The sequence below is a fragment of the Pseudopodoces humilis genome, chromosome 3, assembly GCF_049639895.1.
Source record: "Pseudopodoces humilis isolate 2021_Gansu_Grassland_sample_001 chromosome 3, ASM4963989v1, whole genome shotgun sequence".
Classification (NCBI taxonomy): domain Eukaryota; kingdom Metazoa; phylum Chordata; class Aves; order Passeriformes; family Paridae; genus Pseudopodoces; species Pseudopodoces humilis.
Genome location: NC_142202.1, coordinates 53220408 through 53241352, shown reverse-complemented (window position 1 = coordinate 53241352; position 20945 = coordinate 53220408). Strand labels below are relative to the sequence as shown.

The 20945-nt window shown below is 42.1% G+C and overlaps 1 protein-coding gene across 1 annotated transcript in view; it reads right to left on the bottom strand.

The window, feature by feature from the left end:
* EZR (ezrin) overlaps positions 1 to 20318 on the bottom strand; it is a 36451-nt gene extending 16133 nt beyond the window's left edge. Inside the window, exons 1-2 of the mRNA XM_005518436.3 lie at positions 20159 to 20318; positions 2769 to 2852 (exon numbers count right to left, since the gene is read on the bottom strand). Of these exons, the coding sequence (XP_005518493.1) occupies positions 2769 to 2852; positions 20159 to 20170 (96 nt within the window). The 5' untranslated portion in view covers positions 20171 to 20318. The remainder of the gene's footprint in view (positions 1 to 2768; positions 2853 to 20158) is intronic.
* Between the last annotated feature and the right edge of the window lie 627 nt (positions 20319 to 20945).

Here is a 20945-nt window from a genome sequence, read left to right as displayed (position 1 = left end):
AAAAAGTACACTTCCTATAAATAGTTAGAAAGCTTGCAGAAATAATGACCCCTCAAGTTCTTCCCAAAACCTAAAAGCAAGGAAGGAGAAAGTATTAAGCTGAACTTCATAATTTGACTGTTTGAGTTTCTATACAAAGAACAAAGAATGTTTTAGACTGTACTGGGAAATACTCTGTAAACTTCCTCCAAGGCAAAACAAGGAAGAAATAAGAAACGAGGCATTATATACAAGATGAAAGACACCTCCTCTGCTTCCTCAAATGCATGAAGCAGCAAATCTTGAGTCTGCCCATTCCATCCAGTTATGCATTCACTTCCACAAAATGCCAGTTACACTCTCCTCCATCTGAATTTCTTTTACTCATGGTCAGGAGGGCATATGACTACTTGGGAGATACTCCAGCCAGATGCAGAGCCCATTGGGTTGGTTCTTGGGACACCTCAGACCTCACTGCAACATGAACTGCACAGGACTGGCTTGAGTGGAGCGGAACTTAATATTCACAGGTTCTCTCTCCTGTAAAAGGAGCTATAATGCACCTTACCTGCAGGATACAGTCGTGCTAGCAAAGCCTAAAACATAAGGGCACTGCCAGAGTAGCTCTGCTAGCTGACAACCAGGCCAAGAGATCACCTTGTAGTTTTTAAAAATAGCTTGCTTCTTCAGAACCCCCACAGTGGTTCTGTAATTCCAGTTGAGCCACTCCCCATACCTGTGAAAACCTGTTGCCTCCACAGGCTTTATCTAAGTGTAAACTCCACCCGAGATAAGGGCCTAGTGAAAGGCTTGCCCAACAGAACTGAAGAGAGAATGTATGATCTGCACCTTTTCTGGTTTTGTGCTGCACAGTTCTACCTCAGCCTTCCTTTGATATGCAGAAGTAACCCCCAACAAGGTATGAAATATGGATAAGAATTTCCAATCATAGATTTTAAACCCATGCCACTGGATGTAAGGAGTAGGTCTGTCCCAGTCATGCACTAAACACTGCAATAAGCATTCTTCAGAAATCCCAGTCATCCCAGACAGCAAGCTAAAATAGAAGTATCTTGAATCTGAAACATCCTGTGTTTTCCATGTTCTCAGGATTTTGAATTTCTCACTTGAAAGCAGAGAAAGTAGTTTATCTTCTGCCAGAGAGATGATCCTGACTCAGAACAGATGTAAACATTAGTTAATATATATGGAGGAGGGAAATACTTGTTGAATGCTTGTCATAAGGACACACTTACAGTCTAATTTAAAGCATTGATTTTAAAAACCTGGCTTTCAGTAATTTGGATTTTCCTACTTTATTTTACTAGATAAAATCCAATTTCTCTACTTCAGATTAACATGAAAGGGGGAAGAAGTTACTCTGATGGCATGGTGATCAGCACGAATGGAATCATAGAATCATAGAACAGCCTGGGTTGGAGGAGACCTTAAAGATCATCTGGTTCCACCCTCCTGCCATGCACAGGGACACCTTCCACTAGACCAGATTGCTCAGAGTTCCACCCAAACAGGCCTTGGACACTTCCAGGGTTGGGCCATTCACAGCTTCTCTGGGCAACCTGTTTCTGTGCCTCACCACCACCACAGTAAAGAATTTCTTCCTTATATCTAATCTAAACCTAGTTAGTTTTTTTTAATTTGAATCCGTTCCCCCTTGCCATGTCACTACATTCCCTTGTAAATAGCCTCTCTCCAACTTTTTTGAGGGTTCCTTTCAGGTATGGGAAGGCTGCAGTTAAGTCACCCCAAAGTCTTCTTTCCTCCAGGCTGAATAATCCCAATTCTCAGCCTTTCCTCATAGGAGAGGTGATCCATCTTCCTAATTAACTTGGTGACTCTCCTCTGAAGATCAAACAGCAGGTACTTGTTCCATAAAAAGAAAGTTTTTTTGGTTTTGTTGGTTTTTTGGTTGTTTCGTTTTTTGTTTTTTTAGTTGCAGAGCAGTAAGTAAATTTTTTTCTGCTAAAATCTAGGCCTTGCTTCAGTTTTATAACAGCAAACTACTTAAGATGATAATAACAAAGTTTCACAAATAGTACACAGTTTGTTTTAGTTGTCTTTATCTGATCTTTGCAGGTCCACCTTCAAACAGACCTGTATATTGTTAAAGCAACAGCAGGAAGAATAACAGTAAGGGAGGAGAGTCACATCCACTCCAGCCCTCCATTTCCCTGGGAATCCCTGAAGGCAGGCTGCACTAATCTCTGCTCTGACCTGCTGCTCGGGGGCTTCTTACAAGGCATGGTGCCTGTAAATGCTGCACAGAGATCATAAATTCTTCTGGTTTTCCAGTATTTTGACAAACTCAAATACCTGTGGCAGGTGGTTCCTTGAACCCAGCATTTGAATGAATGCAGCCATGCCAACACCCACGTCAGCCACCTGAAGGCCTGATTCTGAAGAGTTTTATGCACAAGAGGAACATTTCAACCTCAGAAGTTAAGAAATATATAAGAGCTAAGCAGTATTTCAAAGCAAAAGGTACATTTTTACATGCTACCTATGCTGTCTAAATATTTAAATCCTTTGTGACAGTTCATTATCCAACATGCTAGGAAGACAGGTTTCAGTGGAACATAACATACCTGCAAGGGTTTTTGCTTTTTTCTTTTACTGTGATGTAATTTAGAAATCTTAGTTCAGACAGGGGCCATTTGATTAGGAGGTAAAGAGAAGAGAGACAGCTTTGGAATCCAGTTTTAAGAAAACATTGTAGTCCAAAACATACTCAAAAATTAAACAAGAGCCCACACCAACCCTTCACTGACCTGGTCAAACAGCTGTTTGCCTGTAGTGTTTGGCTGGATGGCAAACTCCAGCTCTGCATCCATAGTAACAACTCGAACGTTGATCTAAGGAAAAAACCAAAAAGCATTGTTTAAGATGCATTCAAAGTTACTTCTAGGTGTTAACACAGTACTTGGTGTACAAGAGTCTCCACGCTTTGATGCACTCCTGTAACCTCTATAATAAACACACTTAAGCCTCAATTAGAATCGTGTTATCACACCAGTAAGCTTAATTGGGGCACTCATTCTGCTGTTTTAACCAAATTGCTCCACAGGTTTTCCTACTCAGCATAGGGTTGGACAGATCTTCTGGTTCAACAGGAGGGTATTTTAGACCCGACCCTTTGCAGACAGAAACCCTCTTGGACTAAGAGCTACTGTGAGTGCACAGTATAGCTGCCTGCAGGCCATCCCTTGGATTACAAAAGGCCCTAATGACTAAATTAAATTTAAGACTTATAATTTAACTTCCATTTATATTAGAGCTAGAATTAATCTGAGGTTTTAAAGGCAAAAGACTGCAGATTATTCTTATAAAGACATCAGCATTAACCTGATAAACGGTCATTCTTTCCCTCATGAAAATCTACTCAGCACATAAAAACAGCAGTAACAGGTACTGAATGGTACTACAGGGCAGGAGTTCAATAAGCTCTTGCTGTCAGTGAAGAAACAACATAACCAGATTTACTGCAATGGCACTATACTGCAAGACAGAGGTTACTACTGAATGCAGAAGGCAAGGGTGTTTAATGACTAGAAAAAGTCTATTAGCAGTTAATCAGGATGCAAAAGCAGCAACTGATCTTGCAGGGAATGGCATAAGGACCAGTAAAATGGCAAATTGGGAAAGGATTATCTCCAACTGTTCTGACTGTAGCTTGCAATATTACATGACTTCCCAAGAGTCCCAAAACGAATCTAAAAAACCCAAACATGTATAATGGTGTAGTAGGTTATGCTAACAACTAGCTTTTTAGCTCAGTGTTTTAAAGGAAAGAGACAAAAAAGTGGACATGTAAACACAAGGCCAGAGAGTAAGTACCTTACAGAGGTAAGGTACAGGCAGATGAGATTTCATGACAATTTCCCAACAATTTGTAAATGCCACATTACAGAAAGCAAAGACTAAGAGTCCAGGAGAGCCTGGCACACATCTGAAGAAATAATAGGAAAAAGAGGCAGGAGAGGAATAGGATCATTCACTATAAAGCTTTCGACTTCAGCAGTTCCCAGCAACTTAACTATGCATGTTTAAACTCTAGGATAAATGTCAGGTGTAACAACGTTACAATTAACACAGAACTGTGAATAAAACAAGTTGCTTCATCTAGGTTTAGTAAAACACATTACAAAGCTTTGCACTCCTTTTTCAGTGAGACACTGAATTCAGTGGTGGACCTGGCAATGTCAGGTTAATGGCTGAACTTGATCTTAGAGATATTTTCCAAGCTAAATGATTCCGTGAAGGCATCAAGTATCTTTATAGAATTTTTTCTTTTCTTCTGTTCCCACGTGACAAAGGACCCTCCCAAAGAAAGATCACTGAAGGCAGTTTCCAATTCACAGGATCTCAGAACTGAACCAGAGAAGATGACAAGAAACATTTCCCGTGTAGGAAGAGAGGGGAAGTTCAGATACCAAATTCTCTGGAAGAGCAAGTCTGCAAAGATGTGACCTTAAAAAACACCTGTTGCTTAATCCCTCTCAACAATAAATCCCTAATCATATTCTAATCCCCTTCTACCCACTCCAAGAAAACATATGCTCATCATCTTCAGTTTTGTGCTCTGCAAGTTATTTGTACTTCTGGCTGAAACACCATGGAAGTGTAAAATAAGTATCACTTTACAAGCTAAAGAACTTAAAAAGAGGTTCTTCTTACTCCTTACCAGAAAACCTGCAGAATGCTGGCTGAGTACAAAATTCCAGCTTGTACCAGTATGTAGTTTCCTCTATCTCTCCTTAGTGGTTATCTGCTAGTAAAAGTAGTTAAACTCTCTAGGTCTTGTTTTACTACAACCCTCAAAGACTGTAGGATCAGCTACAGAGTGAGCTATTTAGTGCTAAAGCCACTTAGCTGCTACATATTTTAAGAATTATTTAGTATTAAGACCAAAAATTGTAGTAATCTGCTTTTCTACTTCAATCATTTAAAGCCAGAAGCATGCAGGAACATGACTACCTTGATTATCCAAAAAGCTTTCAAGGACACTTGGGGCCTGCAGTAAAGGCTAATTTCTGTGTTCTTTAAGGGCTGCATAACCGTCTTTAAAACCTCAGAGGACAGAGGAATTTCCCTGGTGTGCCCTCAGACTGTCAGCCACATAACAGGCAGAGCAAGAAGAGACAGGGCCTTCTGTCCCTTCAATAAGTTGATGACTGCCTGGGAATATCCTTTGAGTCTCCTTCCTGCCCTATTAAGCCCTCCTGCTTCTCATCTCCAAACCTCAGCCTTGACTTCAAGAACATAATGGTTTTAGCAGTGTTTCTAAATGGTTGTCCTATAGCTACTCCATACAAGCTTCTAGCCACAGAGGAACTCATAGTAAAGCAGCAAACAGAGTTTAACCCACATGAAACCCTGGTTTAGACACCCTGAAGAAACCTTGATGCCTTCTACACTGAGAGTCAATCAGTTTGGCACTCAGCTCAGAGCATAAGGAACTCCCCATGGCGCCAAGTTTATTAAATCAACACCCAAGGTGCTAACCAATTCAGGTATTGTTGGGGAGTAAAACAGCAACAGCTCAAACTGATTTCCATGAGCAACAAGAAGAGGGAGACACAGTTAGGACAACTTTCACAAGTGAAGTCCTGCTCACCCTGTCTAGGCAAGGTATGTCCTTTGTAAGATCCTCCAAACCCTGCCAGTAATCCAGGATAATGTTGAAGCCATAACCAAAATTAAAATAGCTTTTCATTTTTAAGAGCACAAGGGTGTGGAGGGAAGAGAACAGCACATGGCTGTTATACATGAAACAAGGTTTATATTAAAAAAGATGCGCATTTATGCATTAAAAAAGATGCACATTATTAAAGCACACTAAAAATCCTGGACAGTAAGATGTGACTTCTTTCTTCATAGGCCAATATCATAGCAATTTATTATTCTGGGGATTGTAAATAGATTATATTTAAGGTGCCTTCCAACCTAACTATTTAATAATTCTACTTTTATGTCTGAGGCTAATACACTCAAAATGACAAATAGGGTCTTTAAGGTTTGCCTGTGCATACAAAAACATTACAGAACACAAGTTTTTCCTCTTCCCCTGTCTTAGGATGCATAAAATTGCTAACAAACTTGATCCAGAAGGGAAAAAGCATGCTGTTGAAAAGGCAATGCCATTTGCATTAAAAGGAAGAACTCTCCATGATGCTCAAGAATTCAGTACACTGAACACCAGTTCCATGACTTCATACTGGACTGTAACATGCTAGCTAGTTACCTTACAAGAGGATAAAAGATGAAGGCCAGAGCTAGAGAGAACTTCAGAGTAGAGTTTAAATGGTTGTAACACTATGGAACACAAAGGTAGTTAGAATGGAATCTTCTGTGCTTTAGCAATGCCCTTAAGTCATGCATTGGTTCTTTTGTTGTCACTAAAACAACATCTTTTCTAATGTAAAGTCAGTAGATCAATCTTGGGGCAGGTGCAGCCTTTCAGAGTCCGTGCACATCAGAGAGTAACCTGAAAAATTAAAGTGCCATTTGAAAAACATTCAGAAAACATTCTCTTAAGGAGGCAACACACTGCCAAGCAGCTGAGTGGCACTATCTCTGTGGAAGAATCAAGACCTAGAGAGCAACCCAAGAAGACATTGCCTTTTCAACCCCCATCCTCTCACAAACACCCAGTTTTCAGGTGTGTTGGACACTATGAATGCAGAACTATAGTATTTTCTAACATCGGGTTCTTGAGCTCTTTGGTGCAGAACCAGTCTCTGATTGCAGGCAATGTGGTATCTTTGAAGTTAACCATCCCTCTGCTGATACTGCAGCTCCACTGAAAAGCATCCCACACTAAAGGGAAAAGGGCAAGGAGAACAGGGAAAAAACAAACCCACAGCTCTCAGACACACTATGCTATTGTGGATATTTTGCACCCTGATGCATGTAATCTAATAGTTCACTTGCATAATAGTTCAGTGAAACCATGAAGTTGTGCAAATCATTTAAATAAGACCATACAATTTAATTTCAGTGAATACATAAGATAAAGGGCACTAAATACCAACTTATGCCGATTAACACAGGACAAACTGGTGCTTCACTGTGTAATTTATCATTAGGCAGGTCTAAATGCCTTAGACAATGCTCCGGAATGTTTTCTTCCTCTGTCCAAGGAGGAAGTAAGACCAGAGTCTCCTAAACAGCAGGTTTCCAAGCAGGGTATCTTTCCAAGTGGTGGCAATTAGCAGTGCAGAAACCTAGACAGACATGCCTTGTTTCTTCAGTCACTGGGTGTCTGGTAATCCCAGGAGTCACGGGTACATTTAAGCAAATCAGCCTCATTTTGAGGTGCTGTACTGCACAGCACACTCTATGAAAAACAGCATGCAGAGCTGTTAAGCCCTCTTGCACACACAGACTGTATGGATAGAGACTTGCTTGTGCTGAAGGAATACAGAAGTCTCAACATGGAGGAAGCAGTGGTATTAATAATAGTATTAAGAAAGTAGTAGCATTAATCCTGACTTCTGCAGGTCTACTCTTTCACCAGGCAAGCAGCAATGACTAATGGAATAAATAATAAGCAAGCTTCTTGGCCTGGGCTGTAACGCATCTGCAAGGACAAAGTAATCTCATTTTGACCTTAGCAACCAGAGCTGTTCATAGACGCCTGTAGTGATTAAGTATCTGGTAATAGGAAAAACAACTTCATGTAGCAGCATCAGAAGGGCACTGAAACTGCTCTCTATTCTTCCACATTCCATTCAGTAGTGTTCACTGGTTCCAGGTCCAAAAACAAAAAAGGTATTGTCCTAACTGATGGGGTAACTGTTGTCTCAGCTCCTGGAGACTGTTACAAGAAAATTTTCAACTTTGACGAGGGAAAAAAAATCTTATCGGCTTCAGAGCTCAGAGCTAATCTGCTAACACTTCAGTATCTGCATTCCTCTGTCCTCCACAAGTTATTTAAGTCAACAGGTGATGGTTCAGAGACTGCAGAGAAGACAACTCTGAGAAGGTAAGTACCACAAATAACACGGAAGCAACTGCAGAAATATTTGTTCAATTTATTATATACTTCTTAAGAATTTATGAACACCAGCATACCAAGAACACAACACTTGGAGACAATTCTTTTTCTTCTCTGACAGAATAACCTGACTGATGGATCAAATAACATCTAATAACATATTTGATGTGGTGCCATACAACATAGACTAGGCATACAATAAATCTGAGCCATGTGAAATCACAACCAAATGACAAGCCCCCACATTCTCCATAGCTCCTTTCAGAGCAGAAGATCAATGTCATGAATATCAATCAAATGATCAATTCCATTTACTGCTGCAGGATTGCCAAAATACAGCTTCCTTCCCAGCTGGGCTCAGCACCTTCATTTTGCTGGAACTACTGCAGGGACACATTCTGACCTTTTCCTGCCAAGCCAAGGTCTTGAAAAGGGGATGTGAGTGTGATGGGATTGAGGGAATAAGAAAATAAAGTTTTCTCACAGTCCCTGGAAGACGGAGTGCACTTACAAGATCATGAGCAGCACCTAGTCAAGAAAAAATGAGTCTTTTGGGAGGACAGGGCTGGAATTCAAAGATGTTGATAGGTCTGAAAAATACCTGCAAGTGTTACACTTGGAAAGGTGAGAATGGACAAGAGGCAGAGATGAACAAATTACAGGCTTGCAGGCAATGGGCTACAGCAGGACTGTAGACAAGGATGTGGTTTATTATAATCCCCAGAAAGACACCACATTTCCTGGTGTGATGCTATTACATAGAAGGGAAAATTATATTCTTGAGTGTATTTGTCACCGGAAGCATTACAGTAGGTGACTATTCTGTTCTGCCTGCCTGACGACTTGCTAGATGGAATGCTGTCACCTAAATTTGAATGCTTCTTTTGGAAGGGGGCAAGTTAATCAAGGAAAGTCTACACTGATCTACAGGTCAAGTGTTTCTGGGCTGGTTGCCAGTTGGGGTTTTTTAATCTGTGTTTGGGGTTTTTTATTTGTTTGTGGGGGTTTTCTGTTTGTTTCAAACTAGATTTTATTTTTAAACATGTCACTGATCCCTTTCCAAATGGGAGTTGTCTGAAACATGACACATTTTCTATAGAAGATTATATAAACTTCTAAACCCACATGGAGAAAACCAGCAAAAAACCCTCTTACTGCAGGCTAGGTAACATGACAAGAAACAGTAATTGCTGAAGTGGTAAGATATTATGATATTCTGTAGCCACTTCCATGCAGCCTTCAGAAAACACAAGTTCAAGTCCTTCCCCAGTGCTACATTTTTATGATTTAAAGGATGACCAAGAACCTGAAATGAGAAGGCAAATGACAGACCCACCATTCCTCTTCTGGGGGAAGGAGAAATCTGATTCCTATGAGAATGGGAAAGAACTGCACAGCCCAGTCACGAAGAAAGCTTTTCACGCTCCTCCCCTGCTCCCATGGCAGAACCTTTCATGCACTGCCTGCCCAACACGGAGCATTTCAGAGAGGGCAGTGGCAGCACAGCACAGCAGCCATGAACCTTCCCATGCACACTGGAGCAGTTTGCTGACAAGGAAGAAAAGGCCTCAGCAGCTCACAAAATGTGAATAGGGGACGGCTTCACCAGCATCCCCTTGGCTGACAAGGCAAGCTGGTTGCGCCCATTTGACCAACCCAGTTTCTCAGCATACCATGCTAAATCAAAATACCCGACGTGTTCCATTTCAGATCTCATTGTGTTAAACATTGTTTCCTCATTGCAAATAAATGGGAACATTAAGTCACGTTCCAATGGAATTCCTCAGAGTCTATGAAGCAGTTAGGTATTGCTGCATTTCCAACAGGTAAAATTAGAGCTGAGTAGGCTGGTCTTTGTTCTTTAAAATCTTGCTTACCTTCCCAGGAGAGGGAGCAATACCACTGAGGTTAAATTGAGTTGTATATAATCATCTATAATCTAACAGTTACTTGAAAATTGTCCAGTACAATTGTTAGCCTTAAATACTAGTCAGCTTTAATGCAACAGCTTGCAGAACCATGTTTTTGGGGGTACTAGTCCTCAGTATTTTAGGAGCAATGCTATATCAGTTTTACTTAACTGAAATTTCTTAAATTTAGTCAAGGCAACAGGAGCCCAGGTATTTGCTGCTCTCATGTATGGTGAAAATTTTGACTTCTTTTGTGTCAGTTTTTCAGAAGAGAAATAAAGTACTTTGAGGGGAAGCCAAGAAAAAATTTGGAGTCAAATCTGAAAGCTCGACTTCTGGATGAAGGGGGGGGTGGGGGTGTTCATGTGAGCAGGAAAACCTTCAATTTGTGGGGACTCACCCAGAAATTCCAGTTTTAACAAAGTGGGTGGAATTTTCAGAATTATCTTCCCCCTCCCTGCCTACACACACATACAGGTCACAAGAAAGCAAATCCATCAAGTTCGGTATTGCGGCTGTGTCACTTAACTCTTCTTTGTAATATAGCATGAAACTGTCCTTATAATTAAGCATGAACATAATCCTAGAATGCAAATTCAAACTTTTTAATGTTTAGATGTGCAGAAGATGCCAAACTAAATTACATGCCTATCTCAGTTCCCTTAATGAAGGCCTGCTATCTCTTCTGTCAGCATGTAATAACTGCATAGTAGGCATCCATGTGAAAAATCAAGAGGCAGCCATGGCTGCAATTCAGTTCTTTATCTTAGGTCAAGCAATAACACTTTACATGCCAAAAGATCATGAAGATTTCATGCAGGTGTGGCAAGTGCAAGTGACAGTACACCTCTGATAGCCCTGCCTCCCAAATGCCTAGGCCCCAGACAGGCTTCCAGCATTCTCCACCTCTGGTCAGCTCTGCACAGTTAATAACAGTAAAACCAAGCAAGCACTCTTCCCAGAAAAAAAAAAAAAAAAAAAACAAAAACCAAAAACTTTCTCCAGTCACTGAATATTTCCCCCAAATCTTTCCTAACAAGCTGCATCATTCTGTCTTGATCTAGGAACAAGTTGTAAAATTGAGAGGCAGAGGCCTTTCTGAAACTTTAAAATTCATTTTTATTATTTTTTTTTTTAGTGTGAAATTACCTAGGCACAGCTCTATGTTCTGGCAAGGCATAAAGCAATGCAGAGGAAGTCTGAAAGGCCCCAGGATACTGCCCTTGAACAAAGCCCTGTACACTTAGGGAGCCCAGGTGTTTTCCATGCAAAACACTTGCCTTCACTTTATGTGAAAGATGTAAGAATGATTTACTTTGAACACGATATTACGAAGAAGCAGGAGGGCTTATGGTGTTTCATTGAAATATATTAATGTTCACTTTAAAGACTCTCTGATGCTGTGTAATACTCCATTAGCATTTTCAGAATATCTATGTACAAGCAGCAGTCTGTTCTATAAAGGAGGAGCATGCAGCCAGTGACAACAGCCTCAACGTAGCACCACTGCCTGGATGTGTCACTTGCCCTCAATAGATGCTAGGATGGATTTAGGAACACAGAATGCAGCAACAATAGCCCCTTTGTACATAAAGAATAAATACAGAGGAAAGCTAGAGGCCACTGGATCAAACTCCTGCATACACAGACTGTTTTATCATGACAGCTGTTGCATCTAATTAAACATAATGAAGTTGCGAGACTAAGGCTTTACACATGAAGTTTACAGCAAGCCCCACAAACAATCCTCAAATAAGCTTTATCTCAAGAAGTTGCTCAGAATCCAGAACTGATCAGATCTTCTGCTGTCTTCCATCACAAACATTAGCATGGGGCCAAGTACAGATAACACAGAAGTTTGAGATCTCAAGTTTCGTCATAATTTCAGAGTCTTCTGAACAATTCAATATCTCCGATATTTATACTACATAAAGCAATATCATCCTTCTGCAATCCCCCTGAGGGAAAAGAAAAAAATAAATGAGTATCTTATAGTCTTGATCTGAAACACAAACATCATTTTATGCCTCTGCTTGGCTTTTTCACTTGGAAGCAACAAACACAACGATTTCTACAAAAGGTGAACTCCATAGTACCAACTCACAACAACCAGGGCAGGATCTGAAGGTGTGAATAATCCAAATAAAAGCTACCATAGCCTCAGAGCTTCCCCTGAATCCAAGCACCAATACTGGTGCCTTTTATTCCAATGCTTATACAGAGATCTGTGTTCTAGAAGGCAATGTGCATGGCAAACACCCAGAGCCACTACAGAGTCAGAAGTCTGACAGCAGCAACACAGCCTGACAGCAACAGCACACAGCTCCCAACACTTTCAATAGACCCTGTGGTGGTTGTTCTTCTGGGGTGGAAGAGCAGCACATTACAATGGAACAGGATGCACTGAGTGAACACAAGGATTATCTGTGACTTACTCTCTCACAGGACTATGACCTGGGAGTTTAAGGCATCCAAGAAACAACTACTGGAGAAATGTTATCAGTAACTTTATTCTTTCCAGATGGAGATGTTACAGGATGCAAAGCAGTACTTTTGTCAGATGTGAACTGGAAGAAGGTTAAGGATGCTCAAATGATTACCGTGCAAGGATCAACTAAGCTAGGTAGGACTTCTCAGTTTGGAAGAAAATTGAAGCTAGGACATAAGAGCATATAAACCCCTGAGCTGCATGAACAGACTAGGCAAGGAATGTGTGTTCATGGTTCAAACCAACAAAATAACTACAGGGCATCAACACTGAACAAGGAAAAAAGGTACCATATAGCACTGTAGCAAGGTGGTTTGTAGATAACTTTCCAAACAATGTGAAGGTTATCTAGGACAGCCTTTGTTAAAGTATACTGTGGATGATGGAGTTCACAGGGTTTCAAAGTGAGACTGGACAAGTTCACAGAAATCCATTTAGTAACTCATTATATAGGACCTTTCAACCCCCAATGCCTCAGAGAAAAGCAATGGTGCATATCTTTAAAATACTCTTCCTCAGGCATCAGCTTTTGGCCAACATCAGAGGTATACTATTAGGCTACAAGGGCCTCTGCCTGACCTACAAGGCCAGCCACGTTCATATAGACATCAAAGTGCAGAAAGAAAATTAACTCCATTTACTTAGGGAGAAATAGCAGTGCAACAAGTCACACAAGGCCCAGCAATGATGTTGGCTCATTCTAGATACATATCCTCTTGTCAGAGAGATTTTTGTTTGGGATTCTACCATTTTGTTTTACCTGCTCCATATCAGCCTCTTTCATTTTACTCATGGACTTCAGTGGAACACACTTCATGGCATTTGTGAAATTTCTTAGTGGGGTTATGAAATGCGATCACCTCTGACAGCTTGATAATCTGATCTATGTGCAATACACTACAATGCTTCCACTTCTCAAGCAGGTACTTCAAACAGCATGCAAGAGGTACTGTTTGCTTCCAGATAAAGGTAGGTCATGGCAAGTCCTGGAATGTCACCTAAGCACAAAGATATTTCTCTTGAGCAGTTACAGATAGTAAAGGAAAAGTGATTGCAAGGATTGGCGAAGTACCCCCTCGTAACCCCTAAAACAGTTTAAGGGCTTCTGAGATGAAACTCTTCCCACTCCCCTCACTATAGATGTGTGATGGCAAACAAATATGCTCCAGTGGTTCCCAAAGTGTACCCTGAGCACAGTGAGGGCAGAAAAGTACCTTTCAAGAGTTTGTCTGCACAGCTGTGACAGTTGTTATGGAGGAAAATCTAGTCACCCCCACACTGAGATCACCGAGTATCAATTATGCAAATCACCCCACCACACACCAGTTTGTGCAGCAGGAACTCTCACAATCATTTATCTCTACAGAGACAAAAAGTTAAGCCAGCTAAGTGTATTCAGCTAGGTGTTGAAGAACAACTTTAGCTCCAAGAAATAACTCTGAAGCCCAGAACTTACAGGTACAGGCTTGAAGTCATCTACTGGGCTACACAGGCTAAATTCAGGTGCCCAGGTTCAAAGGTGAGATTTTTTTAGTCTCTGCTTCTTCAGGTAGCAAACAGCTCATAGCACAGACCTGCTCTCCACATCTACACAGCAGTGGTCTCTTGTCAGAACTGAGCCACTCTAGGGTAATTTTGTAAACCTGCTCAAGATTCAGCAACAGGACATCTGTCAACTCATCCCCAGAGAACTCTCTCTCTCACACTCGTTTCCCACTGAGGTTTAGAACAACTACAGCAAGTGTGGACTTCTTGCAAAAACAAGAAAGGAAGAGATGGTGATAGTGACACCTCAGAGTTTTACACAAAAGCTACAGCACTTGCTCATGAGAGGGAGAAGTAAATGCACACAAACCAAATGGAAATCACACGCTCCCCTCTCAAAGGAAGCAAATGGATACAGGCCTTGTGTAGGGGAACCAGTGTCTCTTCCACTGAGCCTATTCAGTACGTAGCCAAATACAAGCCCGTGGTCATCAGAAACAGTTTCTCTTATTTACTCAATTAGAAGGCAGAGCCCTGCATGTTAATTGTTAGAGTCGGGATTTTTCTTTAATGGACAGCTGTTACTATGAGGTGTTCATCAGCCTCAGCTGAGCACATGGCTGCTGCTCATTCTCTCTCAAAGATGAGAACAGATGCAAAGAAGGCAAGTGAATTTCTTGCCTTCTACTATGAAGTAGGAACTAGAAAGAGAAACAAAATCTGGATCTGAACAGATGAGCAATATGAAGGCAGCATGGTTAGTTGTTACACTGAGCTACGCCTTGTTTCCAGCCTCATATACCCACAATCTTCTCTCCTAGGTGCCTACGCTGCTGTTCTTTGTACTTCTCAGCTCACGGGGTAAATGTTATCTGTTGCAGAAACCAGGCTCCAAAGCAAGCACACAACACAAGTACATTACTTAACAGTGTGCAGCGTGGTTCAGTGATCTTGGGCAGCACTGCCTTCCATCAAGGTCAATCGAGTGATTATGGGATTTACGGTGCATGTAAAGCTCTTTGGGCACAGGGTGCCAAACAGGACCGACACTGATGCGGGAATCTTCAGTAGTCATCAAGAAGTCTTATTCTCAAAAAGTCCTGACATATCACAGCCTTTTTTTCACGGACAAAGGAAGACGTTCATGTGGGTGGAGGAAGAGAACAGAACAGGAAGGCTTATCTCCCTCCTTTTGACCTTTAAGAAGGCTAAGAAATTCTTTAATTAGTGACTAACATAACAGTTAACACCCTTGGTTTCTCTGTAGCAGCTAACATCCCACAACAAACTGCCTTCGGAAATGCTTACTCAGCTCACACAGTAAATAAGGGTTTTGGCAAAACTGTAAACTCTTATAACTTTATTCATCTCCTTAAATTTACTACTCAGAATCCTCCACCTTTCTTTTGCAGCAGTGAGTGAAACACTTGGCAAATAAAAGGGAATTCTTATATTTGGCAAATTGAAGTTTCCTTGGGTTTCCATTTTGCCCTAGAGTGAGTATACATATCCTGGTATCAAATACACCATACACTGTATCACCTGATGGACTGCAGTTGGTGCTTACAAGGGTAATATTTTTTCCTTGACTAAATCTATAGCCATCCATAAGCTAAGAGTATTTTAATTGATTGTGAACAGATAAAGATAAAAAAAAGTATTTTTATTTCAGTCCAGTTACAGGAATTTGCTGTAAAGAGCTCTGAGATAAAACCACTATGTGTAGTTAGAAGACACACAGTCAAAAATAAATTGAGATCTCAGAACAATTACTAATATCAATTGTTTATATTTAGAAATAAATTCCTGTCACTACGCTTGCCTATTTTTTTGGCTGGCTTATTGAAAACTCGTTGAATTTTAATGCCATAGTCTGTTCACAGACCGATAAAGGTTTGGCAGAAGACTTGTATTCTGAAAAACAACTTGAAGACAGCATGCATGTTTATTCAACATCAAACAGGTATGGAGGACTTGTCTAACAACTTAATGCCTATCACACTCCAGCCCATTATTAACAACACACAGCTGGGAAAACCCTTATGAGACATCAGTTCCAGTTCCCCACTTCTACAGGCAGCAGCATTAAATTGTGTACTGTCAAATTTTGTCTTAAGGATGTTAGGTCTTGGAATAGTCTTCTAATAAGATCAACAAGGAAGAGAAAAAAAAAATCCTGCCCACTCACAACCCCCTCCCTCCCCTCCCCCCCCACCATACATGCTTAACTGTTCTAAAACTTTAAAGTCTCTTAAATCACAAATTCTGCTTAAAGCAATTTTTTTTCTCCTCTTTGGCATTTAAATTCCTTACATTTTACACAGGTGAAGAAAGAGATAACTCCTTGAATTCTACCAGGCTGAAATAGCCAAGCACCCTCTTATCTTAAGGTGGAATTTTGTCTCTGGTGATCCCAAGCCCAGTCTCTAGGTTTTGCTCTGAATTTGTCCTGGGCATAGACAGGTAAGTACCTACTTTAAAGGAAAGCTCTCACTAGAACCTTCTTTTAATGCTTTCTGTTACTGAATTGCAGATGACATGCACAAGAGGACAGTTGCACTACCACTGATCAATCCATCTCCTTCTAGCCTATTTGGTGAAGGACCTGCTTTCTGCACCCGTCCAAGTTTAGCTATATGCAAAGGGAGCTTATTACCCCAATCTTTCAATCCCATTTATATGTTGGGCCTCTGCATCAATAATACTTCCCCTTCAACAGCATGACATGAACAGATTACATTACTGTGCTCAGCTTTTTAACCACAGGCCATTAATAAAGGTATTAAAAATAGGTGCCTGTGGATATTATTCATTTGTATTTTCTCTATAGGACCAAAGGTTGCTAGACTGCATTTACTGCTGTCCTCTCTTTACACAAGTATTAGAAGTTCTTGTGTGACACTGCATCAATCAAACGTTATGCTGCAAAGCTAATTTAACTTCTTGTAAAGCTTTACATTTTATTTTTTCCCCCCACAAGATGAAATAGAAGAAAACCAAACCCAACCCAACCAAACAAAAAAAATTCACCTTCAATAAAGTAACGAAGAATGCTGGTAGATCAGATCAAATTAACAACTCTATAGACTCGAGATCACATTTCCTTCTCCTTCTGTAAGCACTGTTCATTAACCCGAAGCCATGCTGTTCTAGCCACAATTTTTTAGATTGGTTTGTTTTGCAAGAGGATATAACCCACCTAAAACACCTTCAGAAATAAACTAGTACCATGAAACTAGGAAAAATGCAGAGAGCACACAGACACTCCAGTAATGAAAGGAAGCAAGGCTGAGCAAGTAAGTTTATTTAGCATTTCGCTCATTTCCAGATAACACAGGAAGATTTGGACAAGATGACACCTTTTGCATTTCTTTACAAAGAATTCACTATCTGTAAAGCCTAATGAACCTCTGTACAGACTAGATAGAAATCATGCATCTGAACTGTTGATGAACTCTCAGCCATAAACCCTTGTGAACTGGGTATAGGTTATATATTTATAGCTTACCTTGGAGAGCTCGTTACTTTATAACTGTTACACATGGCAGAATGGCTGTGTTAAATTATGCATTAAAACATGTCTATATTAAAAAATATACTAATTTCAGTATTATTTTCTGGACTTCTACTAAAATTTATTTTGAGCATGGTAGGCATGCATCAGATACAACGAATTGAGATCAAATGTTAGCACAGAATTGGGAAGTTGGCTTTCTAGCACTTCACTTTGCTACTCAATTAAAATACAAAATCACTAATGTTCTACTGTTAATGGATTCACTAGTTGTTTAATAATAAATTAAACTAGTTGTGAAATAATAAATTACAATAAATTACAAACATGATCCATAAGTTCTGTGTGTGCATTTATAATTTTTGTTAAAACAACATTTTCATATAAAGATTTAGCTTGTTGGGTTGTGGGTGCAGGGGCCAGAGGGGAAGGTGTTGCCAGAATTCTGCTTTCTGTCATCATAACCTTTACTTGTAAATAACTGATGACCAGTATGTGAGACTTCACACACAGCAGCATGAAGTCTGCCAAGCAACACTATTTACTTATGCCATGTAGACAAGACACATGCAAACAAGTACAGGTAATAAATATTTAGCATCCATGCCAAATACCCAGCAGAAACACACTGCTTCCCTGTGCATCCCCAGAGGTCGTGCTATCATTCCTCACACATGCCAAAGGCTGTTGTCACATTCGTCCTGAGCACAGTTTTGCCTCTGGAGTGACAGCTTTACATCCTCTCTCCATGCAAACTGACACGAATCCTATTTAGCTGTATTAAGATTAAATGAGCTGAGTTGGGAAGGATCCAAATCCAGTCTCAGTCTAAAGCAGACAGACTGAACAGTGTGTTTTACTAAAATAGCCTCTGCAAAATTCCACTTTTCCATTTACAATAAGGTGGCAGTTAGCCCCACTGAACAGCAGATAAAATAAGGAAAAGGTTTTTATTTACAATGTGTCGACACAGAGTCTTGTCCATAAATCCCAGCCAATAGGTCACATCTCAGAAGTCTTTACAGTACTACTGTCCTTCCCCAGTGGGTTACTCACTGGCTAGTCAGCCAAGAAACAAAGAAAAATCACCATCTCTGAGGGAATACAAACATATCCCTGCCAAGCAAAAGGATAAACACAGCTGTACTTTTTTTTAAGAGATTAAAGGGTTTTTGTACACCTATCCATGGCTTCCAGTGCGACTTAGTCCTAAACCAGGATTTCAGATTATTCTAACCAGGATATTTCAAGAAAGCACGCTGTAATTAGCAATCAGCTAACAAGGCAGAAAGAGATTATTCACACACAACCTTTTATATCCATACTTTATAAATTATATATTTGCTTCCCCAGTTACAAAAGGGCCCTCTCAGTTAGCCATTATTATATGCAGCAATAAATCCTGCTTCATCCTACTGATTCATCCTAGTGATGGAATACAGTCAGGGAGACTGAAGATTTATCAGTTCATAGGACTGAACACAGTTTGGTTTTGGTGTGTTTTTGTCTTTTGTTAGATTGGTTTTGATGTTTGGGGTTTTTTTGGTTTTTTTTTGTTTTGGTAGGTTTACAAAATCTGCAATGTAAACCAACCTAAACAGTAAAAAAAAAAAAAAAAGTTCAACTAACTTTAATGCTATGGTGGTAAAACATCAATTACCTATTACCACAAAGATAATCTTGTTTGCTCTTATTTTACATTTCATTTAAGTGAGCTAATACTCACAAAAGTCCTTTACCGCATCGCATTTTAAGAAATATTGCCTCTATTGAAAATAGATAGTAACAACAATCTGTTCTGATTATGCTCTTCAAAGTTCAAAAGTGCGGCTGCTCAAAGCTCCGCATTAGGCAGTTGGCTCCCCAAGGGAATTACCGTCTCCAAGCGGCACAGTAGCGGCAGACTTTAAAATAAAATAAACAAAAAAACCCACTGGAAGGTCGGAGGAGGAGGCGATGAAGAGGTGGTGGTGTCAAGAGAAAGAAGGAGGGATAAAAAAGACGGTTCCATTGAAAAAAAAAAAAAATCCAGCCAAAAGAGGAAACAGGTCTTCGATAATGACTGGTAAAGACCAGTGTGGAGAACTTTATTAAGAGTCCCTAACATTTAGGTCTCAGATCGCAAAACAAGGAGGGAACAAGTTTTTTCCTATGTTTACAGATGCATACACGCTTCCTGTAGACAAATGCATAGGCCACAAGCATACTAAATGGCAGCCGGCGCAGTTGTATCTTTTCTCGTTAAGCGGGAGTGCGATGAAAGCTCTTCTTTCGAGAGTTACTCGGGAGCTCTGTGCATGTCTAACGCGGAAGCGCTACACAAGACGGAGCAATCCACCGCCTGATCCCCGGAGCGCCGAGATCCGGGGCTCCGTGCCCCCTTTCCCGGCGGCGGGACAGCGAGGAGATCCCCCAGCCCACCCGAGGCTCCTCCGTCCTGCCCGCGGCCCTGCGCCCGCAGCAGCCGCCCTGGCGATCCCTCCCTGCTCTCCGAGCGGCCGCTGATGTGGCTCCCGAGCGCGGTGCCCGCCGCTCCCTCCCGGCGCCGCGCACAACTTCCCAGGGCGCTCCAGTCGAAACTCCCCGTCCCGGGAGCAGGGACCGGGACTGAGCCCTTCCCTCCCGGCAAAAGCCCGCTCCGCGACACCCGGAGGTGGCCGCCCCGCCGGGCGCCCGGGCTCGGGCAGCCCCAGCGCCGGTAGGGCGGGCGGGCGGGCCCCGGCGCGGCCCCGCGGAGCGCCTGCCTCCCGCCGCGCCCCACTCACCGGCTTCGGCATTTTGAGGGCTGCTGGTGCTTCTGCTACTCCCGGCAAAAACGTTCATGCAGCGCCTGCCTCGCCTCTGCCGAGCGCCCCGTGCGGAGGAGGTGGAGGAGGAAGGAGCCGCTCCCGGCCACGGCGGCAGCGCAGCCCGCGAGTGCGGCGCCGGCCGCCCGGCGGGGGGTTAAGTACGGCAGGTGGGGCCCGGCCGTGACCCACCGCCGCCAGCCATTGCCCGCCGCTCCCCCCGGCGCCTGCCCAGCGCGGCACCGGCCTCGCCCAGCCACCGGCCACCCCCGCCGGCTTCGCTTCGACGTCCCCGGGGCGCAGGGGGCACCGCGGCCCGGAGCCTCCGGCAGCCCCCTCGCCGTGAGGGACGGGCCGGCAGCAGGTGCGGGCGCGCGGGGGCGGCACCGCCCCGGCCCCCGGGCACGGCCCGGCCTCCCCTCGGCCCGACCCCATGGGAGACCCTCACCCTGCTCTGCCCCACCCTGCCCACCGCACCTGCACCTGCACCTGCTGGGGCCGCACCGGGCCAGCGCTTCCCAAGCCGCTGGATGGCACGGAGAAAGCGTCTGGCACAGGGGTGATGCCTTAGGGGTGGCCTGTAATAATTGCTGTGTTTCTTGAAGTACGAGGTCAGAAAATATGATTACTTAAAAAAACACAGCCTTGCTTTGTGTAGTAAAGCGTATGTTGAGCAATGTCAGCAAAAGAGAAAACTTTGAAAACCCATCTAAGTTCAGAAACTATAGAGTATAGTTCAGTTGGTTCTGACTTTCATAAAGTCCAT